The sequence below is a fragment of the Bacillus rossius genome, assembly GCF_032445375.1.
Source record: "Bacillus rossius redtenbacheri isolate Brsri chromosome 4 unlocalized genomic scaffold, Brsri_v3 Brsri_v3_scf4_2, whole genome shotgun sequence".
NCBI classification, from domain to species: domain Eukaryota; kingdom Metazoa; phylum Arthropoda; class Insecta; order Phasmatodea; family Bacillidae; genus Bacillus; species Bacillus rossius.
This window is the reverse complement of record NW_026962011.1, coordinates 51603073-51617183: the sequence shown is the minus strand read 5'-3', so window position 1 is coordinate 51617183 and position 14111 is coordinate 51603073. Positions and strand designations below refer to the sequence as shown.

Here is a 14111-nt window from a genome sequence, read left to right as displayed (position 1 = left end):
CACTGCAAAAAGTACTGCAACAATCAACTACTGTACAAGTAGCAATAGCTAATACTAAGAAAATTTCAAAAGCTTGGCAAAATTAACTTATTGATTGGTGTACAACACAGGCAAGTTTTTCTCAACAGCCTGCAAAGTAAAAAAAAAAAAAAAAAAACTGAAGCGCTTTTCAACAATTCAGTTTTATTTTTGTAAATTCACTATTAACATTGCCTCCATTTGCGTAAATTTCATCACTTAAGTTATTACACCTTAAACCAGCTGTCAGTGTAATTTCTTCGAGAAAATAAATAAAGGCAATTCCTCTTTTAGTTCTTGTGAGTGTGCAACTTATAACAAAAATGTCCAAGTGAGCAAATACAAGTCTGTCTTAAATGTAAATTAAATTACCAGGATTAAAGTGCAAGCATTATATTTTTAGCACTCAGCAAGAAGCCCAAACTAGAATCTGTTACCTTGAATAGCTCAAAACTGGAGTGTTTCTAATGAACTGTCGTGCAGTCTTCTCTCGTCATCACAAGATAACTGTGAAATTTGAGCGGTGACCATAACAATGTATGGCCGAGAAATGAAGATAAAGGTTTAATGCAAGTCCCTTAAGTGCTTTCAAGAATCTGTACCGGTTGTTTTACGCCTATAAACATGCGTTTTAGCCATTTTAACACTTCTAAAAATATAGTTTAATAACTTAATCCGAAATAAAAAGTACTTTTCGGCCCTCGGCGAACTCTTAAATGCTTTCGCAAGCAGACCCCAATCTGATATCTTGAGTAGTTTTGAAATTGCGTGGTTTTTCCTGAAGCTCTGCACACCGTATGTGTGTCCGGGTGGGCGGAGCCCACAAAGACGACACCGGAGATTGCCGATCGCTGGAAGCTCCACACAGCCTGGCCCAGAGAGGAGTACCCACTGTGCAGCCCCGATGTGAGCCTGCCAGCCGATTTTCCCTGTTCCCAAAACTTACGAGAAGCCTGAAAGGTCACCGCTTTGAAGATGTTCCTGCCATTCAAAGGGCTGTCACAGTCTCTGAAAGAGAATATGGCAACGGACTTCCCGGGAGCCTTTGTAAAATGGGAATCATGTTGGCAGCGGAGTATAGATGCCAAAGAAGACTATTTTGAATAATTTTAACAACATGTACCGATTTTATCAATAAATTCTTTTTACCAGACCCTATCTCATTACTGTATAGACAAACCCTGTATGTTATCTACATGAAGAGGAAACAAAACCATGAATTAAATAACTAAAAGGAAACAAAACATACTTGCACCAATCCCAATAACCAAATAAATCATGATGAAAATGTATTCAAAACCTAAATTTATCCAAAACTAAATTTGAAAAAGCAAAGAAAGGCATAATTTATATATTGCCATGCAAATAATTAAGATAAATTAAATATTTCAAAATAGAAATTATAACAAAAAATTTTTACAAATCCAGGATTGCAGGGTACACTCCGCCTTAATTGTCAAATTTTATTCAATATCGGTCAACTAAACTTAAAGTGTTAAAATGTAACTTTTCATTAAGATATTGTTACTGATGGGTTCCACCCTCCTATCACATCAGGTTGCGGATATGTGCGACTTCCCCGACTTGCTTTGATTACCCCTGTTGGCCAACAAGGCTGATAGGTACAGGACAGTTAGGCTTGCACAGGGCTACTAGGTCTGGAAGTTCGCTGGCCAAAGAGGGGTACACGAAGGAGCAGCCGTCCCGTGCCGCTGCCCAGCCCGTCCACAACTACCCTCGAGGACTCTGTCGTCGTGAAGGGTAATGCACCACCCAAACAAATGTTACTGATCAACATATACTATAGTCATCACAAAAAAAAGGCATAGCTAATTACTTTCATATGATTAACATTAATAATATAATCTTTCAGGCATTAAAAATAGATAGTCCCCAATAGTATATTAACTTGTAACCCAAATTACTTACCCTCCCCAATTACTAAATAATTTTATTAAAGATTTGCCCTCTTTTATCGCATAATCGTCGCAGCTATATTTTTGGCCATCAAAACTGGGATAAAAAAACTTCTCATGTAAACGTCGCATGATGATTTTGGTCCAGCTATTAGATGCCGAGCGCTTTGTGTAGGTATATTTTTCCTATAAAACGATGTATTTTAAAGTAGAAATCTAATATTTATTCGGACATTACCACTTATAGACGTGTTCAAATGTTATTTCCTTTATCCGATCGTCTGCGTCGCCGCGGTGTACCGCTTGTGAACATGTATCCAGCGCTAGTTGGCATCATTCGTGTTTGGTTATGTTGCTTCCCGTATAGAGCGTGCGCACGTAGTCAAATACAGTGAAACCCCGTATTTACGTTAACGGTATTTACGTTTTCCCGTTATTTACCTCCTTTGTTTTTGGCCCAATTTATTTTCCATAAGGCAGTATATGTCGTTTTCACGCTTGTTACGTCGGAAAAATTTCTTCATTCCCGTTATTAACGTCTCGTTCAGTGTTTACAAACATCGAAACATGGCCGCCATAGAAGAAAGATACATCAAAAGCTGCGTATGTGAATGTGTTCGCATCGTGAACACTTGAACAGTGCAAGTAACCTTGCACTATTCACAATACTTCTATTTCCAAAGCTTTCCGCTACGAGCGCTGGTAGTATCATTGGCTTTAGCGGTAAATGTATTTGACACATCTTTAACTCTTTGTCGTTATTAATATCTGTGAGAAAATGGAGAAAGTGAAACAACGAAAAACTATTACCGTTGCCTATAAAATTAAAATAATTGCCAAATTCGACGAATATGTTGGATCACGTGTGGACCTTGCGAAAGAACTTTCAATCCCTGTGAGTACACTTAACACCATCATCAAAAGCCGAGAAACCATCACTGCAAATGCCGCGCAATGTGAGCCAAGTGCTAAAAAAACGTAAATATGTGAAGGACTCGAAATTCAAACAGCTGGAAGATATTCTTCTTGAGTGGTTTTCTGGTGCACGTGCCGCAAATTTACCAATAAATGGTACAATACTGAGAGAAAAAGCACGTGTTATTGCCTCTAGGCTGGGAATTCAAGATTTCTCAGCTTCCAATGGATGGATTGATCGGTTTAAGCAGCGTCACAATATTGTTTACAAGGTGGTTTGTGGCGAAAGCAAAAATGTGGATGCGGAGACTGTGGAACATTGGAAGGAAAAGCTACAGGAAAAAATTGCTGGGTTCGACCCAAAAAATGTTTTCAATGCCGACGAAACAGGGTTGTTTTTCAATGTTCTACCAGACAAAACCTTTAGCTTTAAAGGGGAAACGTGTCACGGAGGTAAGCTCAGCAAGCAACGGATTACTGTGTTATTATTTACCAATGCAGATGGCAAAGTCATTGGCAAAGTGAGGAAACCTCTGTGTTTTAAAAACATCAAGTCACTCCCAACAAAGTACGAAGCAAACACCAAAGCCTGGATGACCAATGCTTTGTTTCAGAGCCAGTTGCATGCATTTGATTCAAAAATGTCTTTGCAAAATAGGAAAGTTCTTCTTTTCATAGATCAGTGCTCTGCTCACAAAGCAACCATCCAGCTTCGCAACACTGATATTGTCTTCTTCCCAGCAAACTGCACAAGTGAGCTACAGCCCCTTGACTTGGGTATCATTCAGGCATTCAAGTTTTTGTACCGCAGATACCTAGTTTCAAGGGCAGTAACAATGCTTGATGTTGGAAAAGATCCTTCTTTGATGAAGATAAATCTGCTGACTGCATTGCATTTTAGTGCAAGAGCCTGGCAAGAAGTGAATACATCAACAATTCAAAACTGCTTTGCAAAAGCTGGATTTGTGTTCCCAGAAAAGGCTTACACTCTCAGTGAAGATGATTACAGTGACATTGAAGATGTTGAAGGACATGAGAGGGTGTTGCAGGAGAAATTATTTTAAGATTACGTGGATGTGGACAGTCAGGTGATCACTTGGGAAGTGCAATGTATAGAAGATATTGTAGAAAGCCATGTCAGTACTTCTCAACAGGATACTGACGAAGATGATGATGATGATGAAGTGACAACACCCACGAGTAAAGATGCTCTTGCTGCTCTTCAAACTCTGCGAGACTACATTGGAGTATCTGCTGGTGAAAACTGTGATGGTGTTTTTGATAATTTTTATACTTTAGAGAAGCAGATCATGTGCATGAACACTCAAAGATGCAAGCAAACCAAGATTTCTGATTATTTTACAAAGAAATAGACCTAAGTTAGGCTTGAAAGTTTTTGCACATAAGCCTACAAAACGTTTTTTATGGTAACATTTTATCATAGCACACATTGCTTCAATGTTGTATTCACACAATTTTATAAGTTATACGTTGTAAATTTATTTTTGTTTACATAGGCCTAATGAAGGATTTTTTTTAAAGATATTTAGTTCACTGTGTCTTTTTTTGATGTCTCAGACTACTGAAGTAAAAGGAGTGCATTAAACCAGGTATGTTACATTTTAAAAATATGTTTCCCTCAATTTACACTTTCCTGGTATTTACACTTTTTGTCTCGGTTCCCCTGAAAAGTGTAAATAAGGGGTTTCACTGTATTGATATCTCGCAGATTGCATACAATGCGTGCTCTCTGTCGAGAGCCGAGTTAACTACATTTGATGGCCCGCATTCTTTCGTGGTAAATGTGTACTACGGCAATAGTTACGCGTTGGTTCACGTCACAGATTCAAGTGGCTTGCGTAATGCAGTCTTTGCTCTAAAGAGCTCAAACAGTTGTTCGGTTCTAAATAAAAATATGGTACCTTTAAAGTTGGCAAAATCAAAAACATCTAGCAGAATGGAATAGTAAAAAAACAGAACTGCTCAATTAGTTATTCATTCCTCTTTAGGATTTTCCTTCATTCTTCCATTATCACAAACCTTTGATAATTAGTTCATACTTCTTTAGAAGGCCAAATTATTATTGCAAGCTTTATGACCATTCAATAGTACATGACACTATACCAGCACTGATTAAATAGCATCAGTTACAACATGTACTTAAATTGTTATTGTTTATAAATGTAACAAAATCTTACACCATGTAAACAAATGACATGCTCACAAATCAAGAAAAAAAAATTTCCATACAACCATGGATACAGAGGCAGACTTCTCAACCAAACAGCATGGGCAACTAAAAATATCATCAATATTATGTACTGAAAGTGTAACTTAGAACATCTAGCATTCATGTATTTCAGTATTGAATCGTACTATCTTTGTTAACAGTGCCCTGTTTCGGAACAGATGAAGATGGATAAAATCCAAACAATGGTTGGAAAAACAACGTTTGCGAACATAATTAAAATTTTATTTCCAACTACCTGATTTCAATTACCATATAACTCAACTTGAAGCTGTTCTTAAACATCAATTTTGCAAATTTTTGGAAGTGAATACTCACTGTCTTCTAAAAATTTGCATCTTTAAAAATAAATAAATAACAATGAACTTTGCATTATTACAAATGTGATAAATGTGTGTCCAGCAATAAGAATTTCCTGCATGGTTCAAAATTAACAAAGTTCACTATTTGAAACTAAACTTATCCATCCACTGGTTTCTTCAAAGTGGTAGCAGGCATCCGTTCATGACAGATATACCTCTCATCATATGGTAGATGCCTCTTAATTTAAAGACATATTCTAGTAACCAACATCCAACACAAAGCACATAAAGAAGCCAAACAAAGCACACATGTTTTTAACAGTTGACAGTTAATATCATTAGTAGAGGAAATGTTAGCTTCTTGATGTGTTTCTGAAACTACGACAGTTAAGTGTGAGATCAAGGTTATTACCTGTCAAACTACTCACCTACAGGCCCAGAGCCTGCTATGGGAGTAGGTGAATTGGAGACCATGTTCAGGCGACCTTGGTCTTTCACTATCGGGTCTGAAAACAAGGAAGGAAACACGTCAATGTGAATACATACTCTCACTACATACACACACCCATGTTACAACTGAATATGATAGCTAGAGACACGCAAAATTCGCGGATTCATTTCGCGATAGGCTAGCATCAAAACAACGTACAGCTTCTGCGATCGGCCCACATTTTATCCAGGGGAACTGTCAGCTGATGGGAAACACTAAACCGAGAAAGTGCCGAATTACGGACAGCCTAGTCGAGACGTCTCGCGCGTCAGTAGCCGATGAACAGGTGTCATTTCCGCGAGTATTTAAAGGACTGTGGAGTCTATCCTAGAGGTCAATGAATCCGCGAGTTTCGCAGGTCTCTAATGATAGTGTAAAAAATGTTTGAACTGCCAATGATTGGGGACTCACAGAAGTACGGGTGCTCCATGGCCTCCCTGGCGGTGAGGCGGTCGTAGTGGTCGTACTGCAGCAGCTTGTCGAGGAAGTCCAGCGCCTCCGGGGACACCAGGTGCTGGTTCTCGCTGTGCACGAACCGCTCCCATCTCTTCTTCGAATGTCTGCAAGAACCAGCCACGCACTACTGTACATTCATCATCAAAGGCATGAAATTATTGTAATTAAAAACATTAAATTATTATTTTCCTACTCTATAGGTCCACAGTTAAGTGCAATAATCCAGGCGAACTATAAAATGTCATTATTAATAGGCATTTATAATGTGGCTCGCACCTGCCTACCAAGTACAGTAAAAACAATTCCAGAAAAATTTTAACGATACAAACTTTCAGACATTCAAATGGATTGTATTTCCTTAGACTTTGTTTAGATACATGCAGCACAGAAGATAGTCGTTCAGTCCTGAGCACCACTCACCTCCCAAGAATGTCATGAAACCTAGGATCCAGTTCTATGTGGTACTTCTCCAAGTAGATAAACAACTCCTCTGTGCCCAGCACTTTAGCGATGCGAACAAGCTGATCGTAGTTGTCGTGGCCATGAAAGAAGGGCTCTTTTCTGAATATCATGCTGGCAAGCATGCATCCTAAAGACCACATGTCTAATGAGTAATCATACATCTGAAACCATAACAAACCACATGTTGCAATCTTGCAAACAAAATATAATACAGAGAAAAAACTTTCACAAAACTTATAAACATGTGACATACTAAAAAAAAAAAAAAAATAAGTTATCAAAATAAATTTGTATTTATACATAATTACCTATGACCTACACTCTATAAAAGTTTTTTTTATCACATTACACACTGCGCACATACATTTTTCTTTATTGTATGTGCTTATTATGCAGACAATTTGCACATTAAAAAAATTATTTTTGTGGAGATGGATAATTTCTTTATAACACATTTTCTTACAGATTTATTTTAATGTTACTGCTAATATATTTAAGTAATAACATCTCAAATTTCATTCTGCCCACGGATATGGCCAATTAAAAAAAATTAATTATAGCTTTTCTAAATTACAATAATAGTTTATATTTTAGAAACACTAATGTCAAAATTTAAACACACAAAAAAAATTACATTCACTGCAAAAGGTCTCAAACTCTGCCAGTGAAGTTAATCATAAGAAAGTGTGAACTGATTAGATAGTTGTCTTGCTGGAAATATTTGATGATGCAACTCGTGTCGCACGTTCTAACCAAGAGACTGCTACAGAGTACCGAACCTCAAGAGAATTAGGGAAGCATGCAGTTTCAAAGTCAAGGTGTTAAAAATGACCTGCATGCTTCACTGAAACTGTGACTACAGTGCTGTTGAAGAAAATGTACTCTGTGCTTCCACAAGACCTCTAGATCCAAGGCTGACGTTACATCGTTTTGTCAACCAAGCAAAGTTGATGCACCAAAGCAGTATTTGATGGATCATTTGATGGAGAGTGAGGCGACTGCCATTTAGGAGCAGGTACAAAAGCTATATCAGCAACAAAAATACTTAAACACCATAATGTTGTAGTTAACTTTGATTTGTTTAAAGCCTATACTTTTTTTTTTTCCTAAGCATGTCAGTCTGAAGGTGTTTGTCATGGAATGTGGACATACTATACTGGTATTCAAGATCATGCATAGCCTGTTAATCATACTGAAGAAAAACTTTGTTACCAGTAAAAGAAAATCCATACCCACGTTTCCAAGGTTACAAAAGTTGGCCAAAAGATTTCTCTCTCTTTCCTCTGCAACCTTATATTCTGAAAGACCGTTCAGTGCATAGTTTGGTACCAAAAGGGTTGTTACAACGCTAATCTTCAACAAGGATTCATAAACATACAGTTGTTAATGTAATTTAAATCAAATTTAAACACCAGTTTTCACTTTCATGCACTGCAGTCACAATGCTGCTTTTTTTTAATTAAACTAAAATTGATATATATATATATATATATATATATATGCATTATATTGAGTTTAAATACTGATTATTTTTGCTCCTGTTACGTTTTGAAAGAAAAAAAGGCCTATTGTTGCTAAAGTTGACATTAAAATTGTGCTGAACCAATACTTTAATAATCTTCATGTACATATAAATGTTTACTCAGTGAGCATACTTTTAAATTTTCTGTATCAACATTTGTACCACAGTGTTTCAGCACTTACACATTTTGTTACGTATGCTCTCGCACTACGTACATGACGACGTCTTCGTGGCGCCTAACCGCACACCCGATGCTATCCGTTATGTTATATTATAATATGTTAGGTTATAATATTCTGTATTTAATCTGATGTCATTAAAGGTGTGTGTTTCTGGATGAATAAATGTCTAACACACGGCACACCTCTGTTTTCCATTTCATCCCTTGTGCCCCTCGCGTTACACGACAGGTTACACATTTAAACAATTTACAAACAGTTGACAGCAAGCCGAGCCACACGCACCTGGTAATCAACGAGCAGCTCAGGGCCCTTGAAGTAGCGCGACGCGACCCGCACGTTGTACTCCTGTCCGGGGTGGTAGAACTCGGCCAGCCCCCAGTCGATCAGGCGCAGCTTCCTGTTCTCGTGGTCGATCATCACGTTGTGTGGCTTCACGTCTCGGTGCATGATGCCCATGCTGTGACAGTAGTCGAGCGCCTGCGACCACCACACATCGAGTTCAAACAACACACACTCGGTGTGTATTATCGTGAATCACAAACTAAACAAGTTTCACTACGCCAGAAGCATCAATTCAAACAGAAAATATGTCTTTACATTTCCTCATCCGACCTATTTGCACAGAAAGAAGCTTGTTGCATGGTTCTTATTGTTAGGGCTGTTATGATAAAACAGCATCAATCAGTATACTCAGAACTTTATATTATTTTTTAACTTGCTTGTTTATTTGTCATGGTTTTAATAATATTTTATCTTAATTATTTTTAACTACATTTTCAAAGACAAATCACAAAAATTATTAACTTAGGCACTGATTTACAAATAAACAGAAATGAAGATGTTCACCTAAAAAAATAAGTGATATATAGAAAAAAATTATATTCTCAAACATATTTGTAAAAAAAATATGTTTCAATTATTTATTCATATAGTGTGGCCAGTAATTGTAAATGTTGATGGTAGTATAAGACATCGGTGGTGGTTATCAGGGTGTCGAGAATTGGTATCGGAACAACCCTACTTATGTGATAATTATTCACAAATCACAACTACATCACATTTGATTTTTTTATGAAGGTTCCCCAGCAAAATGAGAACTTATACATAACTAGAGGACTGTTTGAGGTTTTTATTCAGTTTTTGTAACAATAGAACCTCATTATTAAGTACAAGATGTTTTACATTTAGAATCAAGATCATTATTCAGAACCAAAACCATGTTTTTTAGGTACGTTTTAATAAGCTGCTTCCATTTACGTCTAATAAAACTTGTTCTTACCAGTGATTAGATTATCTTTTCCCATGATTTTGGTAGAAAATGGTGGAGTATGGTCACAGTGCCACAGATAATCTAGACTAGCTCCCAAAAATGAATCACAGTTACCAGGATAGGAACTCTGAACAATGACTCTTATTAACCTAAAAATACAAGGGAACAAAAGTCCCAGCCAGATTCATGTACTACGAGAAGACAAAGCATAACCACCAAATTGCAATGAAACACCTAATTTTTTTTGACATGACACATTATTTTCATAATGGAAGCTTAATCAAAGCAGTTTGTAATTAGTTACAATCTACTATAACGCTTACAACAAGTCTAGATTAGTAGATTACATCTTTCAAACCCAAAATTTAAAATATTCCAGTACAAAATAATTATTACAACAAAGCCAGAAAAGAAATGGACTGCTACATACACTGAAATGAAAAATTCGGCAACTACAAAATTCCTATGAATTTGGTAAAATATTTCCTTGACTATCCATAACCATTGCTGTCATGTTTCCTCACTAGTAAATATTAAAAAAACCCTCTAAATTTTTTACATTGAAAATTGTCTGGATTTTAACAAGTACTGGTAATTATTTCAGCCTCCTTCCCTACACCAGACTGCCATACCTCCAAAATAAACCAGTAATAATCTGCATAACATTGCATCCATTAGCTTCTCCACAGTTCCACAGTTTTATACATGAATGTATTGCTGTAACGCCCCTATCAGTGTTAACTGTCCCTCAGAAAATATAACTGAGGAGTCAAAGCTGATCAAACAGTAATTTTTTGGACATATATAGAGACCTGGAAAGATCATGACTCAATGAATTTGCAAAAATTACTAAATCTATTAAACTGTGGGAAGTCTGTTTTAATTAAAGTTAAATATGATTTCCAGTATATTTTTGACTCACGAAAAACTCGCGTACTTCTTTGCAAATGATTGCATTTACATATTGTTGTTATCTATTCACAAATATCCAATAACTTTTAGCTATTTAATTTTGGTAACAATAAAAAAGATAAATGCCAACACAATAACTATGGTGCATTGAACCAATAGTTATGGCACACTGTGGCAAAATTTATGATACACTACAGGGAATCAAATGCCATGAATTATCATTCACTAAACCCCAAATCTGGCGCAGACGTGATGGCAAGATATTATTACCAGTCAAGCAGCAGGGGGAAGTAGTTTCAGACTGCTCGGATTCGAAAAATAATTATGTATCACTTATTCACAGTGTTTTTATCTTTAAGAAATTAATTATAGGTATTGAAACTGATGAAACGTATTTGACAAGGATCAAAATGACCCGCTTTTCTATAGCAGAAGCTGCTGCTTGCTGCCTTCAAGCAGGAAGGAAAGATAATCAAGTAAGTCTTGCAGACGTGTGCTGATTCAGAATCAAAACAAAAACTTCCTCCGTTCTGTACCCTCACCATCCTGTTCCAAACCTTTAAGGGCATGGCAAGCTCAGAGTTGAAATTATGCCATCTCTCATATCTCTCACTCCCACCCCCTCCATCAGTAGGAAGTGTGTCCCTTTATATGCCCTTCTTGACCCCTCATGGTCAGGCTACCCTCAGCAGTTACACGTCAGGTAACTACATTTCAATAAATCTGAAACATTGTATTTATTTAAAAAAAAATTAAAATATTTTTTTTGTTATATTTCATCAAGAGCAATGAGCTGATAATATACATCTAAGGAGACAAAGCTGAAAGATGCCATTCTGGTTCAACAGTTTTTGTCAACAAATTATTAGAATTAAAAAGTTTGGCTGTTTTCAAAAAACATAATTTGATGAAATGTTGATATTAAAAGTGACCAACAGCTACAAACAGTTTCCGTTGTGGAATAATAATTAGTGTGTTTAGCATTGAATTAATAACTACTTTCAGAAAAACATATGTAATAATACTGTCAATAAATACTATTGTACTGTCTTATAAAAATCAACAATTAGGAAGATTTTAAAAATGATAAAATATATTATAAATAACAATGGAATACAAAATAATATTTTAATGTTAACAAAACAGGCAACAGTGTGTGCCAAATGCTCTGTACTGCAATCTAACACAAGACAAACTAGCTGCACATTAAGGTACACCAACTAATTACAAATCTTCAACAAAATTACAACTTTTAAATTACCTCTTTATTAAAACTATAAAGAAAAAAATCTACACAACAGTAGAGCGAGACAGAAAAATCAAGCTGCATTCTAGTAACAACCAACCTTCAACTAGAGAAAATTTTCTACACTGGTTACCCCTTACATTTCAGTAAAATATATTACAAAATTATTCTGCACAGAATTCAATCATTCATCTTAATGCCCAATATGTACACCCCCTACTAGGTCACTGTTCTATTTGCACGATTTTGAAGTAATACTGCCGATAAATTATTTGAAAGTAGTACTCTTTTTCACCTATGCAAATTTATATTTCCGTGCTCCTATACAATGGGCAAAGGCATCGCTATTGGCAAGTCTTGTAGTTAGCCATTTATGGCAGACGTACATTTAGTACACAACAGACTCTGGAATTACGCCAACAGGCTAAATAATCCTTCTTGTTAATGAAAAACATTTATTTTATGGTAAACCCATTAGAGCTGGAACATACCTTCTATAATATTATAATTCTTAAATTCAGAAATGTTGCTAGCACATAATTAGTAAGGAAATTTTATGCCAGAGTCCTGTTTTGTTAACAATACAACCCAAAAGTTTTACGATATTCGGTTTCAAATTGTAATTAAAACCTTTATTTAAATATACTTTAAATGTATATGGATATGTAAATATAATTAAAAATGTAAATTTGTTTTAACAGGAGCAGCACCTTGATTAAAACTGTAGTCAACAAGGCACTTCCATGATTGGAAAACAAATTATTTGGATTAACAACTCACTTATGGAATTAAAGTATTTGATTAGTGCCTGGTTCATAAAAAAATAGGGCCTTACTTCAAGGGAATATGTAAAACTGTTAAATATCTTTTATAATTGAGTACTAGTTGTAAAAAAATGCAGTCTTTCAACAGTATTAAATTAGACATAATAATGACGTATGAGACCTGCCATCCCACACACATTGATTGGGTGTTCAAATTTAGTTTAAATAACAATAAATTAATTTCCCTGGCCATCCAAAACTTAGGAACATCACCAAATGTTTTAAAACAATGGAAAGTTTAACAATTTCATGACTACTGAATTATGCACAGTTTATGTGTCCGACAATTTTTCCATTTTTATGTTTCATTTTAAAATATTGTAATAAATTTAAGTATACTACAAAGTTTGAATGCTTGAATTTTTTTTTTTCAGGCATCAATTACAAATACATTCTGCAATAGATGGCAGTCTAAACATATCCAAGACAAAGCAAGTTACTGCCCATATAGCTTATAAGTGTAGACTGAAAAACTAAATCTGCTCATATCACAAAATATAATCGATCTGAAAGTGTTAATATATTGTAGTTTAAACACCAAGTACTTACTTGGCGTGCGGTTACAACATCCTGATAGCTTTGAGAAGTATTATCACATAAGAAACAATTCACTTACTTGCTTCAAGCAGCGACAATGAGACAAATACCCTGTGACACAGTTTCGCGCATGCACTGGCATGTTTGTGGACGGTCTTCACGGCGCACAGCACAAGAGTCCTTACCTTGAGTAACTCATACAGGTAGTAACGGATGTCATAGTCTGTTAACGTTTGGTACAATTGTTTGAAGTCCGTGTTATTCACATGTTCAAATATCAGCGCCGGTGTTCTCGACACTGGGTCTTTGACGACAGCTTGAAGCGTGATGATGTTCGTGCCGCCTCGTAAATTCTCCAGAATTTTAATTTCACGCTTAATTTTTTTCTTTTTCACAGGCTGGAAAAAAAATAACATGAAATTTAAAAAAAATATACATTTTTTACACCTTATATGTAAAGGAGCTGTCAAACAAATAATGGTGGAGTGTTATGACATCACCGAGATCACTATCATAGTCATGTTAGTTTGACAAGTTGGATGACTTGAGTTCCCTTAAAATATTTCGCATAAAGTATGGGTTCTAAAATATGCTGGATATTGGCCGGAATCAACCAATCAGAATTGTGCCCAAAGAAAACAGAAATGGTGTCTGTTTCTGTCATAAATCTTTAAAATGGTGAACACATGGGCGATTAATGAGGTCATAAAAGTGAAATACATAAAATAATGCTAATACGAATGTCTTACGCAAATAAATGTATAGGTAAAAATAAAACAATATGTCTATAACTTTCAAAAATCACAGAACA

At 35.8% G+C, this 14111-nt stretch overlaps 1 protein-coding gene across 7 annotated transcripts in view; it reads right to left on the bottom strand.

Moving 5' to 3' along the window:
• LOC134542184 (casein kinase II subunit alpha) overlaps positions 1 to 14111 on the bottom strand; it is a 40971-nt gene that overhangs the window by 9595 nt on the left and 17265 nt on the right. For 4 of the 7 annotated variants that reach the window (XM_063386233.1, XM_063386232.1, XM_063386228.1 and 1 more), the window contains exons 4-8: positions 13486 to 13698; positions 8794 to 8988; positions 6766 to 6968; positions 6301 to 6449; positions 5828 to 5905 (exon numbers count right to left, since the gene is read on the bottom strand). In XM_063386233.1, coding sequence (XP_063242303.1) covers positions 5828 to 5905; positions 6301 to 6449; positions 6766 to 6968; positions 8794 to 8988; positions 13486 to 13698 — 838 coding nt within the window. Of the gene's footprint in view, positions 1 to 5811; positions 5906 to 6300; positions 6450 to 6765; positions 6969 to 8793; positions 8989 to 13485; positions 13699 to 14111 lie in introns of all 7 variants that reach the window. The other 3 variants (XM_063386234.1, XM_063386235.1, XM_063386231.1) reach the window with 1 other exon arrangement.